This window comes from Heptranchias perlo, chromosome 1 (assembly GCF_035084215.1).
Source record: "Heptranchias perlo isolate sHepPer1 chromosome 1, sHepPer1.hap1, whole genome shotgun sequence".
NCBI classification, from domain to species: Eukaryota; Metazoa; Chordata; class Chondrichthyes; order Hexanchiformes; family Hexanchidae; genus Heptranchias; species Heptranchias perlo.
This window is the reverse complement of record NC_090325.1, coordinates 66432009-66451919: the sequence shown is the minus strand read 5'-3', so window position 1 is coordinate 66451919 and position 19911 is coordinate 66432009. Positions and strand designations below refer to the sequence as shown.

General features: G+C 40.0%; 1 protein-coding gene across 3 annotated transcripts in view; it reads right to left on the bottom strand.

Moving 5' to 3' along the window:
• Window positions 1-19911, bottom strand: part of map3k1 (mitogen-activated protein kinase kinase kinase 1, E3 ubiquitin protein ligase) — a 124235-nt gene that overhangs the window by 53635 nt on the left and 50689 nt on the right. For all 3 annotated transcript variants that reach the window (XM_067986184.1, XM_067986192.1, XM_067986173.1), the window contains 3 exons: window positions 10342-10492; window positions 5862-6083; window positions 3376-3576 (listed from right to left, as the gene is read on the bottom strand). In XM_067986184.1, coding sequence (XP_067842285.1) covers window positions 3376-3576; window positions 5862-6083; window positions 10342-10449 — 531 coding nt within the window. In that variant the 5' untranslated portion in view covers window positions 10450-10492. The remainder of the gene's footprint in view (window positions 1-3375; window positions 3577-5861; window positions 6084-10341; window positions 10493-19911) is intronic.

Sequence of the window (19911 nt, the reverse complement as noted above, 5' to 3'; positions counted from 1 at the left end):
TCCTCCCCTAGGATAGTTGCTCTGTACATCTTTCTCCCTCTCAATAGCAGAGATTGAGCATATAAAATTTACCAAACCAACTCAAATGGCACTTTTCCCCCTATTTAGTACTAAAGAGCAATGTGTGAATTAGGTAGCTTTACGTACATTATACAATACAACCTCAATATTACACACATTATTGCATCCTGAATAATCTTGGCGGGTCTTAGGTCCCCACGGCCGAAGCCATCCAGGTGCTGAAAGTTGCACCCAGCCCCAATCCCACTAGGTGCGTCAAGGAGCCCACCCGATAATCTTCCCGTTTGAGTGGAATTTCTCATCGGCGCAGGGCCCCAAAACCACCCCCAGGAACCTCCACATTTCGGATATTCCCTCCGTGCCATTCCACTCTGCGCAGAGATTTTTCCTGTACGGGCACATATTCTACTTACTCGCCCTAGCATTCCATCTTGCCCTCCGACAGAGAATGGGGGCTCCAATGGAGGGCTCGCTATGCTGCGGGACCCCTTCCCTACACCATGGGGATCCAGGGTGGAGAGTGCAAGAAGTTTTTAAAAATTAATTTCACGGACTGTTAGGCAGTCAGCAACTTTTGCGGCTTGGATGAGCCGGTGTTCCATTTTTTGCGGAGTGAGTGGTTGCAGCCCCTAGTTAGTTATTTGAGGGGGCTGCTCCTCAATTTTTGGTTGTAATTCAGCCCTACACTCCTGATCTTCGGCCACAGTGTGGGAAGGGCTGGCGGAGTCAAAGGACCTTCTTGTGGGTCTGATCCTGGGCCTGGCGAAGATGGATTTTCAGATTCAGGATGGGCCAAGGGGAGGGATAGGAATTGCTCTGGCGGCCTCTCTCTCTTCTGTGGTCTTGTAAATATCCGGGTGGCCCTGGAGGGGGAGCACGTAGTGCCCACCAGTACACCCGGGACCGTCCGCGACCAGTAGGCATTGCAAAGAATAGACTCATGCAATAACATTATGATTTAGTTTTATATGTTCTCTTTTGGTTCTGTTGAAATTGGACTTTATGTTTCAATTCTTTTATTAGTTGTGCTTCCTCAAAACAAAAGAGGCATGTGCAAATTTGATTCTCTGCTGATGGCACTGGGGCAACCTAATGTCATCTTTATGGATCAATTAAAAAGGGCAACTGAAGCTCCTCCTGTGCTACAAACTCCACCTTGAAATAACAAGGTGAATGATATCAGACAATGTTAAACCTCAATAGGACAATCATGTTTTTCATCTCCTGATAAGTTGTTACTGAAATCTACATCATTACAGCTTTCAGAATTTGCTATGGAATTCTCTAGATCTTGGCAAACAAAAACAGTAAAACAAAACGTACCAAAATCAGGAATCAAAGATATTTACAGCACAGAAGGCGACCATTCAGCCAATCGTGTCTGTGCCAGCTGAAAAAGAGCTATGCAGCCTAATCCCACTTTCCAGCTCTTGGTTCGGAGCCTTGTAGGCACCTCAAGGGCATATCCAATATTTTAAATGCAACGACAGTTTCTGCCTCTACCACACCCTCTGGCAGTGAGTTCCAGACTCCCATCACATTCTAGGCGAAAAAAAATTCTTAACTCCCCTCTAATCCTTTTACCAATTACTTTAAATCTATGCCCCCTGGTTACTGACCTCTCTGCTAAGGGAAATAGGTCCTTCCCGTCCACTTTATCTAAGCTCCTCATAATTTTATACACTTCAATTAAATCACCCCTCAGCCTCCTCTGTTCCAAAAGAAAACAACCCCAGCCTATCCAATCTTCCCTCAGCTAAAATTCTCCAGCCCTGGCAACATCCTCATAAATCTCCTCTGTACCCTCTCTAGTGCATTCACATCTTTCCTGTAATGTGGTGACCAGAACTGTATACAGTACTCAATCTGTGGCCTAACTAGTGTTTTATACAGTTCTAGCATAACTTCCCTGCTCTTATATTCTATGCCTCGGCTAATAAAGGAAAGTACCCCGGATGCATTCTTAACTACCTTATCTACCTGTTCTGCTACGTTCAGGGATCTGTGGACATGCACTCCCAAGGTCCCTTACTTCCTCTACACTTCGAATAAGTAGTACATTTCTAATGTAAAGACCCATAGCATTTCATATAATTTGAAAAACGGAACAGTTTTGCATAGATGATTCAATGTCTACTGGACATTATACAGATTTCAGGAGTTCCTCATGTGACAGAAGAAACGGGATTGGAGCAGATGGCACTATGCACATTTCATTTCCCTTACTATTTAGCAGTAACACTTGCAATATATAATAGATGTAAATACTGTAATGGTTTCTGGATATATAAAAGTATTTTGCCTGCATAGAGTGCAGAATGCCCTGAATGCAGAGTACTCAAAGCAGAGACATCATTGGGATCATGCTCTTCATTTTACCCTAAAGCATGCCAGAAAACATCGGAGCTCCCTGGCACATGAATGCTAACCATCCCACCACTACAGTTTTAATTAATTTTTTTAAAAAAAAACATTACTAACCACACCAGGCATCCAAATGATAACATCCATGAATGTAGAATGATTGATTTACTGCAGTTGAAGCCAACTTGTGTAAAGGCAACACCTTCCTTCCTATCAGCCATATCCCTCAATGAAATCTGTCATTTTGGTTGCCCAACAACCCTTTCAAGGGCAGTGACATTCTGTCTATACGGTATGGTGCCTAATACTGTGCAAAGTACCCCATAGGAATTTTGCATCATTGCCTTATAGTCAAACACCTAACATTTGCATATAGCAAGAAAGTAAGAGCAAAAATCAATCAAAAAGAGCCAAACTTGTTGGGCCAAATGGACTTTTGTGAATACAAATTTTCCTGTGCTCTCAATTCCGCACATACATGATGAGCCTGTACATACTGCTGATAATAGATGAAAAAGAAAAAAAAGTCAGTTGATGGGTTAAAATAATTTGTTATTAAAATTCCCAAAAAGGAAAACAAAACTAATAACCCTAGGGTATTTGTAGTTTAAGGAATGCCCACATTATGTGCATGAGAATAATGGAAAGAAGAAATGTATCACCTGCCAGGATCTTTGCAGTATAATTTTCTCTTTGATCATATGGTGATACATTTTGCTCGTCAATTACCATTCACAATGTATTGCATTTTCCAATAGGTTTAGGATATTATACAATAATAACTTGATTATCTACAATCAAAATATCTGCCAGAAACTTCACCGGATTAAAAAAAAACTTTGCATGAGACATCAAAACTACATAATGTTTACTTTGTTATGAAAACTACATAAAAGTGAGCGTCATCCAATGCTTTGCCATGCACATTTCTTCCCCAAAATAAAACCAAGATGGTATTAACAAGACACTAGACATTGCTATTCGACTGACCTGAGGACCAATAAACACCCTGTACTTGTTATCAGGAACATCGCCTCCGATAAGGAAGGAGTTTGGCCCTATTTGCTGCAGCAAGTACAGTCGTGCTCGCATTACTTTGTTGACTCTGCGGTTAGTTTCCTCAGGGCTATAAGGTGAGAACCCATCTGGTGAAGGAGCTCTCCTAGGAGGGGTCACACGTCCACTCTGAAACTACAAAACAACATTTTTTCAATCTTCTTGCACAAACCAAACAACCTAGCAACATTAGATTTTCACTTCTAAAAAAACAGCTTATGAAAAGAGTTAATCTTGGCAATTATCCTTGATCTGCACAGATGACAAATCAGTTGTACGCACAAGCTGAGGGAGTTTACCAGTCAAACATACTTTGGTTTCAGTCAAATATTAAAAAGAGAATTTTAAAAAGACAGAATAAGATCTTTATCCACAACTAGACAGTACACAATTTAGATTTGTAAAATGTGATGCATTTGGGGAGGAGGGGGCGGGGGGGGGGGTGGAGGAAGCAAGCAAAGACAGTTTAAAAAAAAATCATTTTAGGAGGATAACTGCCCATAACTGCATGTTAACTTTCCAGCAACACTATTTATAAGTATAATGTTGTTAAAAATAGACACTGAAAATATTTGGCACGAAGAAACAGACCATTTTTCCACTTCTGGCTTCCAATACTCCGAGATCAGGCACAACATGCACAGATGATGGGAAGAGCTCCCCTACTCGTTCCAATCTCAGACGACCACCAGCTCCTACTGCACAAGTATGAATTCTACCCATTTTCACATCAGTTGCCCTTAGAGATTGAGCGAGATTTCCAATTCGTGCTGTGGCAAACAGCTGGTGCCAAAACACTTAATGAAGCCTGACTGAACTAGTCATCAATGCAGGGGCAAATTCAACCTTCTCTGGCGCTGACATGACTCACGTCAGTAATAAGGTTAATGTTTATGCAGTTTAGAATCATAGAATGGTTACAGCACAGAAGGAGGCCATTCGGCCCATCGAGCCCGTGCCAGAAGTAAATTCTACATGGAGCTCTCCAATATAAGAAAGCAACAACTTGCCTTTAAACAGCGCTCTTTACATTCTCAGAACACCTCAAAGCACTTCACAGCCAATGAATTATTTCTGAAGTGTAGTTACCATTACATGAGCAAGTACAGCAGCCAATTTGCATATACCAAGGTCCCACAAACAGCAATGAAATAAATGACCAGTTATTCTGTTTTTGGTGGTATTGGATGATGGTTAAATGTGGACCAGAATGTCAGAACTTTTCTTCAAATTGTGTCATGAGACTTTGATGGAAAACTCTTGAGGCAAGTATAGAAATGCTGTTCACCTATTACTGGTATGGTCGGGCAGGACAGCAGGACCCAGTTTCAATCTCCCACTCTTAATCTCTGATTTTATTCACATGGTTGTAGAGATGGATAGTAGTCACTGGGCTCTTCATGAACAGGGCCATCTGAAGAGCTGCATTAGCAGAGGACTGAAAAACCTCAAAGCATGGAAAGAGAATTGTTAACTGGGACTATATAATGCTTTTGGTAAAACCAAAGCAGGTTCAGATGTATCTAACACGATTTATTTAAGCTTCCATTTTGGGCAATTTTTCAGTTTGTCAGGTTTTAACAAAGAAACTACTAAAAAGATCAACTTCATCCCCTTGCTGCAGAATTTAAATGAACACTCTCCACCCCAGGAGCAGATACAGAATCCCATCCCAATTGTTCCAACTTGTACATTCTTCAGTTGTAATGTTTTCAACATGCTGAATATAATTCAGTACTTAGATTTCCAGCATTTGAATACTTTAGGACACCCAACTCATGCAGTTATAGCTGCGATTTCAGTTTCAAATGGTGGCAGTGCTGACACTTTAAATCACACCATCCAGTGTATGCAATGAACAGTTCTGGAAAATCCCACTAATACGCCAGGAGCTATTATTTTCCACCATGACTGGTTAATTGAAACCTAACAACATTTCATTTTCCGGTCAGCATATTTCTTCCTCTAAGTTTAATCTTTATGGATTCTGTCTTCATTTTACCCGATCTTTTGTGGACTATGGCAGTTCTATCCCCCCTCCAGACAGACTAACTCATTTATAATAAAATTAAGTGCATCTTTGGGATATGTCCTCAGGTTAACTTCAACTATCATTGACAACTGAAGAATTAATTTAGCAACATTCAGAAAATAACCTAAAACCTCTTTTCCCAAGACTGAGTTTCATCAGTGTTAAACAAAGTGGTAGAATCTGGCCTGCCTGCTTCTCGAGATGGGTAGATAGTGAGATACGAATGCAAAAGGAGATAAACAAAAAAAAGCTATTTTAGATGGGTTATCATATTTTGATATTCGTTCAGCTTATGGTAATTTGGTTTTGGCTTCTCATATCTAATATATTCACTTAGATTCTTCCAAAGTAATTGGAGAGGATAGAAATTCTTACTTCTTGCACTTACAGGAACTGGTGATACTCTTTTCCTTCTTACACCAGGAGATTCAGACTTTGCAGTAGTTTTTGAGGAAGATGAAGATGATGTGGCAGATGAAGATGAACTGCCAGGGGAAGGACTGCGCCTCCCCCGCTGCATTTGTGGGGAGGCAATTACATCTGTCGGACAGTCAGATGCTTGCTTGCCAAACTCCGTCCCATCTGCTTTCACTGGAATTGGTTTCACAACCTGCAAAGCAGACAGAAAAGGCTCATCGTTAATTGCATTCATTTGAAATGCATTAGGATTTCAAAGGAAAAAGATTTTTAAATCAAATTTTGTAAACAGTATTTGCGATTTCTGCCAAACATCTATAGGCAAAACTTCGAATCATCATGGTCGACAATATTAATCTGCAACATACTCTGGCTATTCATTGCTTCAAGGAACTTTAATGTATTAAAAAGGTGCCCAAAGTATTCTAATTTGGTTTTTACTGTCAGCATATTATAATCACCGATCATTTACCCATGAAGTTGCCATTTTGCTGTAGTACTACTTGGTTGTAACGGCATAAAGATGCATTTTGTTACTTATTAAAGAGACTTTGTCACGGTGAAAAAGACCAGATTTTAAAAAAAAGTCACAATCATCAAATCTGAATCTTTTGTTCAAATTTATTAACAAAAACAAACTTTAAAATTGTTTGTTCTATATTTACAAACACAAATATTCACTAGGCATGCATTATCTTTCACAATTAAACATCTGAAAATTTGAATCTTATTCAAATAGTTTAATTTACATACCCAAGGAACATTAGACATATAATATTTATTATACATTAAATGAAACTCGTTATAAGTAGCTGCTATGACTGTAGGTGGCATTGTGATGAGTCTTTTTAATGTTAATTGTATGACAAGAGGCCATCACATCTGAGATTACAATAGCTGCTATTTTAGAGAATAAAATCTTTCCCACGAATCGTTCAATGCTTTCTGAAAATATCATTCACTATTATTTTTACCCTCACTAAATGTTCATAATAAAAGGTTTAAACCAAAACATACATTTAACATTATTAATTTATGCACTAAATTGTCTTTTCTGTCTTTAACACCTTCATTAAAAAATTTTACTTGAAGGCCTCTGCCTTTCCTAAAAGTCCAGGCTTGATCTTGATCATTTTGCCTAGAGCTATAAACAGAGCTGAATTTGGATTGTACCGTTTGAGCATGTGCAGTGTACCTAATTCCCCAGGATGCATTAGTGCTGTTCTGTCAGATGTACTGATGGAATTCTAGCAGTCTCTGCTCAAGTTTTTAAAAATCATTTGAACAGCAGCTAGAGAACAAATTTCAAAATCTTTATGCAGCATGTGTGAGAGAAGAAAGGGGAAAGAGAACATAAACAAATAAGAGCAAAAAATGAGAAAAGGTAAGACATACAAAACATCAAATTCAATGTTTACAAAGATCCCTCAAAAGTCACAAACTTATGCCGCTTGACATGGGATTTTCTCCCAAACAATGCTGTCAGCCCACGCCCAGGCCCTCTCCTCAGTGCTGACGGACACCAGGCATGTGAATGGTGGTGGACGATTAAACAACTAATGGGAGGAGGAGGCTCTGTAAACATCCCCATCCTTAATGATGGCAGAGTCCAGCACGTGAGTGCAAAAGACAAGGCTGAAGCGTTTGCAAACATCTTCAGCCAGAAGTGCCGAGTGGATGATCCATCTCGGCCTCCTCCCGATATCCCCACCATCACAGAAGCCAGTCTTCAGCCAATTTGATTCACTCCACGTGATATCAAGAAACGGCTGAGTGCACTGGATACAGCAAAGGTTATGGGCCCCGACAACATCCCAGCTGTAGTGCTGAAGACTTGTGCTCCAGAACTAGCCGCGCCTCTAGCCAACCCGTTCCACTATAGCTACAACACTAGCATCTACCTGACAATGTGGAAAATTGCCCAGGTATGTCCTGTCCACAAAAAGCAGGACAAATCCAATCCGGCCAATTACCGCCCCATCAGTCTACTCTCAATTATCAGCAAAGCGATGGAAGGTGTCGTCGACAGTGCTATCAAACGGCACTTACTCACCAATAACCTGCTCACTGATGCTCAGTTTGGGTTCCGCCAGGACCACTCGGCTCCAGACCTCATTACAGCCTTGGTCCAAACATGGACAAAAGAGCTGAATTCCAGAGGTGAGGTGAGAGTGACTGCAGTTGACATCAAGGCAGCATTTGACCGAGTGCAGCACCAAGGAGCCCTAGTAAAATTGAAGTCAATGGGAATCAGGGGGAAAACTCTCCAGTGGCTGGAGTCATACCTAGCACAAAGGAAGATGGTAGTGGTTGTTGGAGGCCAATCATTTCAGCCCCAGGACATTGCTGCAGGAGTTCCTCAGGGCAGTGTCCTAGGCCCAACCATCTTCAGCTGTTTCATCAATGACCTTCCCTCCATCATAAGGTCAGAAATGGGGATGGTCACTGATGATTGCACAGTGTTCAGTTCCATTTGCAGCCCCTCAGATAATGAAGCAGTCCGTGCCCGCATGCAGCAAGACCTGGACAACATCCAGGCTTGGGTTAATAAGTGGCAAGTAACATTCGTGCCAGACAAGTGCCAGGCAATGACCATCTCCAACAAGAGTGTCTAACCACCTCCACTTGACATTCAACGGCATTACTATTGCCGAATCCCCCACCATCAACATCCTGGGGGTCACCATTGACCAGAAACTTAACTGGACCAGCCATATAAATACTGTGGCTACAAGTGCAGGTCAGAGGCTGGGTATTCTGCGGCGAGTGACTCACCTCCTGACTTCTCAAAGCCTTTCCACCATCTACAAGGCACAAGTCAGGAGTGTGATGGAATACTCTCCACTTGCCTGGATGAGTGCAGCTCCAACAACACTCAAGAAGCTCGACACCATCCAGGACAAAGCAGCCTGCTTGATTGGCACCCCATCCTAAACATTCACTCCCTTCACCAACGGCGCACTGTGGCTGCAGTGTGTACCATCCACTGGATGCACTGCAGCAACTCGCCAAGGCTTCTTCGACAGCACCTCTCAAACCCGCGACCTCTACCACCTAGGTGGTCAAGAGCAGCAGGCACATGGGAACAACACCACCTGCACGTTCCCCTCCAAGTCACACACCATCCCGACTTGGAAATATATTGCTGTTCCTTCATCGTCGCTGGGTCAAAATCCTGGAACTCCCTACCTAACAGCACTGTGGGAGAACCTTCACCACATGGACTGCAGCGATTCAAGAAGGCGGCTCACCACCACCTTCTCAAGGGCAATAAATGCTGGCCTCGCCAGCGACGCCCACATCCCACGAACAAATTTTTAAAAATCCACTAAGCCAAACTTCACATTCAACCCGCAGTTGTACAAAATCTTAGGTTTCTACTTCAGCCATGCCAGATCAAAGGATCAAACTCCAGGACCCTCACCCCAATTCTGCCAAAGCCGAGAAATATCCCCCAGTGGTACTCAGTCCCACAATTTCCCCCACTGCTACCAGAGTGCAGGACTGCCTGCAAGAATAGCTAAATCCCATCCCCTTCCCAATACTGCTAAATGCCAGACATCAATTTCCAAATGATGCCTCTTGTATACCATCTTGTGAGGTATTCCCAGCTTTCATTTTTATCCTTTACTACTTCTAAACACAAATGAAGATATATAAATATACAGGGCACTGATTTGCAGTCGTCATAGAATAATGGACAGATTTGAGAAACTCAATTTCCGCACCTGAAAAATCCAGGAATACGTTCTTAAAAAAATGTAATTTGACCTAGTTACTGCAAATCAGTGACCCTGATGTTATGTTCTACATAGCATAAATACTCCTACAAGAGTTGATTCTTTGACTCACTGTGCACTGCCACAGGAGATCGACTAGTATACGAAATTTCTTAAAATCCTTGAATTGGTACAGCTCCAGTATGTTGAAATCAATGCCTATTATTCTCATGTTCCACAGTTAACATTAACATCTCAGCCTGTTACAACAAACACAGCTAAAAGGAAATACAGTTTCCTCTTAATGACCAGAAGCAAGGTCACGGGAAATTCACTAGTGTGCTACATTACACACTTATTTTATATACACAAACAAAAGTTGAAATCTAAATTTAATTACTATAAAACCCCAAGGATTTCCAATTGCCCAAAAATACATCCCAAAAGCAGTGGCACCACAAATAAATTGAGAAAATAAGAGACCAAAAAGATGATACAAAAGCAAAACCTAAATACTATGCAGACAAACTCAAGCACTCCAGATGCTCCAGTATTATCTGGTTGCTCAGGTCATGCAAGCACCAATGAATGTCACTGCATTTTTCTGTAACATTTTTACCTATGCAAAATAGGTCACTGAGTGGTGAAAAAAGCCAAATAGGATCCTTAAATGAATTCTGCCTGAACCTTCGCCCAAAATATTACTTTTATATCATTCCTATTTGTACTTACTACAGGTCCTCGCCTGTTCCTTCTTTCTAGCCATTCATGTTTCCAGGCTGGCATGCACGTTGCCTTGAGCTTTTCCCTGATCGTGCGCTCTTCTGGGCGGTCATCCATTTTTGGTAACCCCCTGAGTGTCTCCTTATTTTCAATGTCACGACTGGAAGAAGGAAAAAAAAAAATGGAAAGACAATTAATATCAAACATAAAATCTATTTAGTGTTTTTAAAAATTACATCACTGTGCTGTGTTCATTAGTTCTTTTTTTCTTCATACAATTGCAGTTTATCATAAGGGTGGGGCAGGATTGTAAGGTAGCCTACTTGGCTCTGAACTGAACACACTTCCAACTGCAAACGGGCTACAAAGTCTGTGATTACCAGGAGGTAATCACCAAAATATCCGAACAAACAAGTGCCTGTATGCAATGCCAAACTTCAAATGCAGTTATACAAATTAATTCTATAACCAACCAATTTAAATGCAAAATAAACCACAGCCAAATATGCATGTACTGGGAAGAGTGAAGTAAAGAGATACCAAAAAAGAAAAATCAAAAAAGGACTTGTTCAACAAGCTCTCCAGACTTGATACCAGGCCAAAAAACTATCATTGCCTATATATGTGTCCTCTTAATCCTTTCTATTGCCCCATGAGAAGAGAGAAGATCAATACCCAAGTGTATAAGCACACTGACCCAAAGCCAGTTACAGAATGTTCAGGCTTTTTACAACAATCCAAAGTATTGTCATGCTGTAAACTTTTTTCTAACACTAGAGGCCCTCAGTGAATTCATGAAACTAGCAGCAGGGACACTAACAGTAGATGCACACTATAGTGAGCAACCACTCAGGCGCACACACGCAAAAATAAGCTGACATATGATTAAAATAAAAAAAATACAAAATAGAAAGCTACTTCACATACAAAATAGCTTAAGACAGTGCATTTAAACCATTTACAATAACTGCAGCATATTGAAGAGCGTGAAACCTCTCAGTAACTGAAGAAACAATGTAGGTATGTAGGTGCAGGACAGCATCATCACTAATCTATCTCCAAGTTCAAGGGCACAGAAGCTATTCTTCAGTGAGAGTGTACACAACTGCTTTGGCAGAATGTTATGCTCAGAGTAAAGACGAGAAGTGCATTTTATCCTCCAGTCTCATAGGAAATATGCCCATATAGTACAACTTTATGCTAGTCATGAAAAAGAAACCACAACATTTTCAATTTTCAGTATTGTGACATTGCAGATATGAAAAAAAAATTAAGATTGCGCGTCTTTTCAGCCAGCAAAATTTACAGATTCCTCCTTGCCAAGATTCACAAACACAGTTTTGCTTCTTCCCAAATGGTGAAGTGCTAGATTGCTATTTATAAAATCCTTAAACTAGATCTTCTGTTGAAGTATATCTACATATTAATAATCTTGCATAGGACATACACTTCCTGCCCACAGACTTGACTTCTTGTTACGATTTTGGGTTACTCTCTTCTGCTGCAAAAAAAAAAAATCATAGCTGGTAAAGGAGCCTGCCTAAAGATTGCTAGCAGAGCTGGGGCAATTTAAATTCAATGGCAAAGATGTAATGTTAGGATTCTTGTTGAATTGTTGCCCAGTACTCTACACTGAATGGATGGGTGAGGCAGTGCAGGTGTACTTGCAGAGAGTGCTTCAAAAACATTGGGTGATCCTGAAAGGGGAAACTTGTGAGGGGAGCGAAAAATCATGGTTCAGTTGATGTGCACTTTATTCTTCTTGATGCTGGCTTACCTATGGGACAACTGTGTCAGCCAGAAGGGCAAACCTACAACTCCTCTCAGTGGAGTGCAGGGAAAGTGTGTGTGGGGGGGGGGGGGGGGGGTCAGATGACAACAAAGGAACAGGCCACTGGAACACCATCAATGGAAAGGGAGACGCTTCTGCATCCTACTGGATGGGATAGATCGGCAGACAGAGCCAGGCAGCCAGCTAGGGAAGAGATGGATTGAGAGAGGAGGAAGGAGGGATGAATGAATGGAGGGATTGAGGGATGAATGGAGAGAGGATGGGAAACACCGGAGGGGATGCTGTTCAATGACTGCATCTTAGCCTGAGAAATCATTGGTTTTGCTAGCTGTGGGCTCGAAGAGATGCAGCAGTGAACAGATGGAAATTTGAATTGGGGTTGGGAAGAGTTGAGTGCAAACCACAACTTTTTGCTCAGTGGGAGTACCTGCTTATTGGGTGAGGGTGGGAAGCTTTTTGTTTTCTTTGCCACTCATTTCACAGCTTCTTCAGGGTTTCTACATCTAACATTATCACCAACTACTTGGACTTGTTGTCTTCCAGCCATTTTTGAGTGCTATTCATTTTGATGGGGAGGATAGGAATTGGGGCTGAATGCACACTCAACAGGGGAGGGGTGGAAGTGGGGGCAGAATATATGTGTTTAACAGTTGGGAGGTGCCAAATATGGAGGTTGGGATTGAGGTAAAGAGAGGCTGAGGAATTAAAATAGTTGAGTCGCTCTTATAAGGTTCATCCTCCACTCTGTGTTCTGGTCACTCTGCTGCTCTTGGGCCTCAGTCAAGGATTTTCCAGTCTTTGCCTTTTGGGGTTATCTATCACACTCCATGTGTGTCTCTTTTTCACTTGGAATGTCTATTCAAACTAGCAATGTTTCTTCGGTGTATGGTCATCGTTAGTCTGGTTATGTCTTACCAAAGAAGAAGCAAGAGGACTAAGCAGTTAATGATGGACAGGAACAAGGAACTAGCAAAGATCGAAAATGGCTGTACCCGTTAACAGGGAAAATGTCAATCCTGACAAAACTTTTTAAACTTTTTGCACAGCACTCCCAAGTCAACTTACATTGATTAAATGCAGGATATACTACTCAGTTATTTTGAAAGAGGTTTATAGAAACAGTTGATATGAGGGATTTAAACACAATCTGAAGCAAAAAAATGGGCTAAAAGACTGGAAGTAAGTCACTGACTTGTAAAATCAAAAACTCAAAGCTTCACAAACAGAAAATAAAGTTTTCAAAGTGTAACACTATGACAAGCAACAGGATCAGGAAAGTGGAGGGCGGGGGAAGATATCTTTTCCACCTGATGTGCTAACAGAACAAACTTGCTAACAAAATAAAGTACACTGCTTCCTTCCTTGCATCAAACTCAAAAGGGGCAATGTCAAAGTGGTTTCTCTCTCTCTTCTGCTACAGGGCTTGGATAATGTTCTACATGGAGCAGAGGTTGAATGAAGAACAAATGCAGATTGCTAGATCTCCAAGTTTGGTATCTGAGTGCATCCTGTGCTCAATATATTGAAGGATGTGTGCGCTCAGGAGTGAAACACTTGGCCACCCAACTGCAAACATTCCCAGGTTGGGCATAGCATTTGCAAAGTAAAGCGCCATTTACTTTGCCAAGTTTGGTTTAGCCATTACCTCAGAAGAACACCTACATAAATCTTTATTTTCTCAAACAGTCATCCTTACTGTGCATTCACAAGTGCCTTCAATAGCCACTCACAATAAAAGGTACTCCAAATTCTAATATCTATTAGCTTTAAACAACTATCATCCTTTCACAATTTTGGATACTTCTATCAAATCTCTCTTCTCTGCTCCAGGTAACACAGCCCTAGTTTTTCCAAGTCTTTCATCATAACCATATCCTCTCAACAATGGTGTCAGAAGCAAAGAGAGTGTGATTAAAGTAGATGGTTCACATTGTTAAAACTACCAACAGACTTGATTAACTAAACCGTCTTACCCTGTACTGTAATAGGGTGGGAAGTGGTAATTGGAGTGGGAGGAGGCTCATGGAGTGCAAATACTGGCATACACCAGCTGGCTAAATGGTTTGTCACTGTGCTGTATATTCGATCATCCTAGTGAATCTACACTGTGCCTTTTTCATAGCCCCAATATCCTTTCTATAGTGGGATGCCCAAAACTTCATACAACACTCCCAACTGGAGTCTAACCATTTCTGTGAAACTATTTCTACTGCTGTGCGTAAACTGGAGCACATCCAATTTCTAGCATACTGTGATTTACAGGTGCTCATTTAAACACTGACTGCAGAGCAGAACATTCAAGGCCCAAGACTGTTCGTGGATTCCAAAATCACCAGTAAACTGGAATCACTCCAGTACTGCACCTGGAGTCAATTTAAATAAGCCATAGCAAACACTCTGCATCTGGCAATTTGAAAAGAAACTATGTGCCTCATAATATGCAGTTCAAATAGCCCGAATCTTATCCTATTAAGTCAGAAAAGCTGCAATGTAGGATCTGCAGTAATGGTACTTAACTTTATTAGTTAATTGCGCAACTGGTTATTTAAGAGCAGGACCTTTTGTAATCAAGGAATTTGAAAAAAAAGTGTCTCCGGCCTACACTGTATTGCATTGACACATGATCATCAGTGGCATGCAATTCGGGGTGGATACCAGAGCATTCATTAGTTTTCAAGGAGCTTCATAGCAAATATTCAGCTTTTAAATAATAGTCCACTTCCATTTTTTCTTTTGCCTATCCAATTTGCTTCCAATTGAACTACATTTTGCATCTACCTAATCAGTTTTGATTTTCATCCCACTAAGCCAAAGAATTTTCACCAGCAATGACCAATTTCATTAGAATTTTTTAGGCTTCATTGGCTAACGGTAATGAAAATGTAAAGCTAAAAAAACCTATTATATGCCTAGATATAATGCCTTATAAATATCTTCATTGATTAATTACCAAATTCAGGTGTAAAAGAGCTGGCATAATTGAAGCTCCTTGTAATCACATTATCCCCATTATAAAAATAACATTTTGTATTCATATATAAGTGTAAACATGATTTCCTATTACATAGTAGTAACATTTGTTTCATTTCACAACTGTTTGATTATTGAAGTTTACAGAAACACACGGTATGCACAAAATTTCTTAGCTAGGAAACGGTGCATTTCGTAATTATTTTAAACTATACCAGCAAATCTTCCACGACATGCTCACAATAAATCAAATGTTACGCTGTTGCAAAGGTGTGGGGGAGGGGGGGGGCGCTCACAAATCTACAGTGAAATAATTTGGAATAAAGTTGGAGGTTTTCCCCCAGTGACTTTGAAGTAAATATGTTTTTTGGATTGTTTCCTGGAACATAAATTGTTTTCCTTACCCACTGGAAGTAGACAAATAAATGAATAAATAAATAAATAAATAAATACATACATACCAGTTAAAAAAAATAAATCTCCATGTCCTTTACTGTCCATCTGTTTAGAGCCTGGCATTTAATACCAAAGGTTAAAAAAAATATTTTTTAAAACTTTGGTTTTACTCTCTTCTTGCATGCATCTTCTTTACCAAAGATCTCTATCAAGTGTATATAAGCAAAGCATTTCACATTGTGTTTTGATTCAGAACTTCCCTCCAAACTTGACCAGTACAATCCTTCCAGAAGTTGTTAGAATTCAAAAATAAGTAAGTATAAACAAATAAAAGGCAGCTGATTTAACCAGTTAGAATATATATATATATAAAAAATCAGGGTGGAATTTGGAAGTTACACCCAAAATTACACATATTTATGCACTCATTTTGCCAACGTCTATAAACACCCAAATTTCCTGTCAATCTTATTAGCATATGCCAGAACGTAAAAATGGGCGTAAACAAGCAGAAATCAGCATAAACAATCAGGGCCCGAGGGAACATTGAGCTCACACCATATATTCCTTCAAATGTGAAAGTTAAGGTTTCAAGCTATCTAACCATCAATCATGAACATTAGGCACAGCATTCCAAAACATTAATACACTGCAATTGTGTTTTTCTATTAAGAACTCCTCACACAAAAACAGACAGCACGTGTGAACATAAACGATGACAGAGACAGCAATAGGAATAGCAGTTGCTGAACATGGTTTTTTTGGCTAGAAAAGAAAGCAGAGAATGGATTTTCTCTAAGTCAATTATCGCTTTTGGTTGTGTATATTCAGTTAGTTAAAACCTCTCCCCCAGCCATTTGAGACTTAACTCATATATAGAATATAAAAGATGTCGATATCAACTAGCTGTCGATGAGGGAAAGCGGTGTTGGGGGCCTAATGGTTCAAGAGGCCAATGACAATTTCCGTCTCATTTGCCTGGATTCTACGACCACTCCTCCTCTCTTTCCTCACCACCACCACCACCTCCTCCTCCTCCTCCTCCTCCCCCCCCCCCACTTTTAAGGATGTTAGATTCTGCTCCACCCAATTCAACTAGATCCCTACAACTCACAAATGCCTCAAAATCCCCTCCAAATACCTGTGGGACCTCAGATTATCCCTCCCACCCACTCCATCTTGGAACCATGTCTCGGGCTCACAAATCCCTAGAGCACATTCCCAATGCTCCCTAATCCCATCCATAATGCTCCCAAGATCCCGCTCCCAACAATCCCAGTACCTGCTCCAGTGTTCCTGAAACTCAAAGCTCACTCGCAGTGCTTGCAGGCTCTGGGAGCACACCTCAAAGTACTGCTCAACCCAGATATCCCATCCCAGTACTGCTAGTTAGGTGGCATTGGATGTTGTGCAGATGGGAGCAGAAAGTTAAAGACAGATTGTGAGTGGACAAAATTGTGGCAGATGGGAGCTTAATATGGGAAGTGTGAAGTCAGAAAGACAAAATGTAATTTTTGTTAATGGTGAGAAATTAGGAATTGTTGAGGAGCAACAGAATTTGAGTGTCCATGTACAGAAATTACTAAAAGCTAGTGCACAGGCTAATGGGATGTTGGCCTTTATTTCAAGGGGATTGGAATGCAAAGGGAAGGAAGTTATGCTTCAGTTGTACAGGCCTTTGGTCAGCCCCCATCTGAAGTACAGTCCTTACCATTTAAACCGTCCATGCTTAGCACGGGCAGCTGCCTATATTGGGCAAATGCGCTAACCATTTGTCAGTACCATAGGAATCAATTACAAAAGGCGCCACTTATAATATATTAAGTGCACCAACTATTTTGGGCAGTTTAATAGGTACTTAGCCATTTAAAAGGCTCCTGCCTATCATGGACATTTCCCTTTGTTCTTTCCTTCCTCCACCCCCTTTTTCCTGGCTCTGCACTTGCTTAAAAACTGTTAAATCTCTAACCCTCCAGTTCTGATGAATGGTCATCAACCTGAAATGTCTGTTTCTCTCTCCATACATGCTGCCTGACCTGCTGAGCATTTCCAGTTTCCATTTCAGATTTCCAGCACCCGCAGTATTTTGCTTTCATTTAAAAGGCTCTGCTGATTTCATTCAAAGTTGGGTCTTCAAGCAGGTTCAATCAGCTGATTGCACCTTGTTAAAGTGTTGGGTCAATTGTATTTGCTAAAATTGGGGTGCACAATGCAGCAAAATTTGGCAATCACTAAATTAAAACATAGCAACAATTATTTAGTTTTAGATGGGAGGCTTCTCCCCCTACACAACTTTTACCTTACTTTCTACTAATAAAAAGGAAGCAGGCCACATCCAGCTGAGTCAAACACGCACACAGGTGAAACAAGAACTTATTTGTTCATTTTGGTTTTGGATGCTGTTCTTGTCCACATAGTCTACTCATAAATCACAATTTAAATTATCTACTAATTAAATTTAAGGACTAAATTCTCACTTTTGTTGCATTGTTTACATTATTTAATTCAAATTATTAATGTAATTTTTTGCATTAAAAAATTGAAATCAGATTTAGACTACTTTTAATGCTACAGCTATGAACTTGTTCAAAACAAAGTTTAAAGAAACACTTTGAAATTAGGTTTCAGTGGTTATAAATAACCAGAAAGTCACAGCCTTTCCCCTACTAAAAAAAAACTCTGTACCACACAGTATTTCCCTTCATGTAGCCAGCATTTTTCAAGTTTACTGGATCAGAAAGTGGTTGTCTAAGAAAGATGAACTTTCCTACATTGACCCTTTTGTGTAAAAACATGCATTTGCTAAATACCAATGGTTTATGCTGCCACTGGGCCATCACCATTACACATTTCCAGCTGCCTGCAATACATGTGCTTAGAACTTACACTACTGTATCAATTATCTGTGCTTTATTTTCTGTAAACTACCAATTCTTGACAAAGAAAAAATTAAAATTGAATACTTTTTAAAACTAAAATTACAAATGACAGAAAACGCTCATTCAGCTCACTAAGGTTAAGGTGTAATGTTAACATATTATTTACAATTACCATTTAAATTGTCAGAAGATAAACACTGTGGGCTTACATAGTGCAACCTAGGATAAAAAAACTACAGCTCTCAATATCAAACTCCATTCCAATCTGCAAAGGAACAGGCTCTTTTTGTTCAATATAGAGTAGGTGCAACATTACAGCCATCCACATAAAGTAAGTTAGGTTCTACTGTGTGAAGTGCCAGTAGATGTAACTGCCTACTTCCCTCTTCCCAAATAGGTATTTACTGCCCCACGATAGAAGTCCACTAGTTCTGAATATACAGTGTGTAAAAACACAAACAGTAGATACTTATTAAGACCTCTTATGCAGCTATCTCCTCCCATAAGGTTGATGTGGGTTATCCCTAAAGATTGTCAGATACATTTCGATATATATATATATATATTAGATGGAATATAAAACAAAAAAAAGTGATGTATTTTTAATAATGCTATGTTACCTGTACTATATTAACACAAATTTCTACACATTTAGACAGGACCACTGCAGGATAAACATCATTTAAAAAGGTTTTCATTTATGAACTAGGCATTAACATTGCTTCAAAAACTTGAACAAATTTTAAAACTTGGTATTACTAACTACCCAATAGAATAAAACTTAAGCTAGCAAATAAAACAACAAATGCTGCTAGAAGTTGAAGTTAGTAAAACATCTGTAAAATTATTGAATAACTACTTTTGTTTTTAAAAAGTTAATCTCCCATACAATTCTGAGCCAGTAATGATCTCAAGATCTAAACGGTACCAAAAAACTAGGTTACTTAATGCTTATCTGGGATCACACAGAAATACTGGCGTGACTAAAAGAATAAAAACCAGAAGGCTTAGTTAGACTGAGGCTGGCAAGTACAAGTGTGAACATTTAAAGGGTCAACCTCTCTTGATCTCACGCAACAAACCATCACAAAGGCAGTCCCAAAATTTGTCCTCTTACTACATGCACCACATCATCTCAATCTTTAGTAGCACTTATCACATTGACAATTACATGCCTTTTGATTTGCTAGGTTTTTATACCCAGTGTTCAAACTTGAAGTAAAGCAATCGCTTGAAGTGATAAATCCTACTCATCTGTCTCAAATCAACGATACATTATTTTAAGCACATGCTTAAACAGCAGGATTTCACAAATATGTTTCACATGACTTGAGGTCTGTCTCAGTTTAGCTGGGGCATTCTACTTTTTTTAAATTCACTAGGACAAACTTGCCTATTACTTCAGAAACTTTAATGGTTTATGCAATAATTTTCACATCAATACAAAGACCAAGGACACTAACTGGGTAGAATTTCAATACTTCAGAAAATTCTTCAGTACTGACGAAAGGCCTTTGACCTGAAATGTTAACTGTTTCTTTC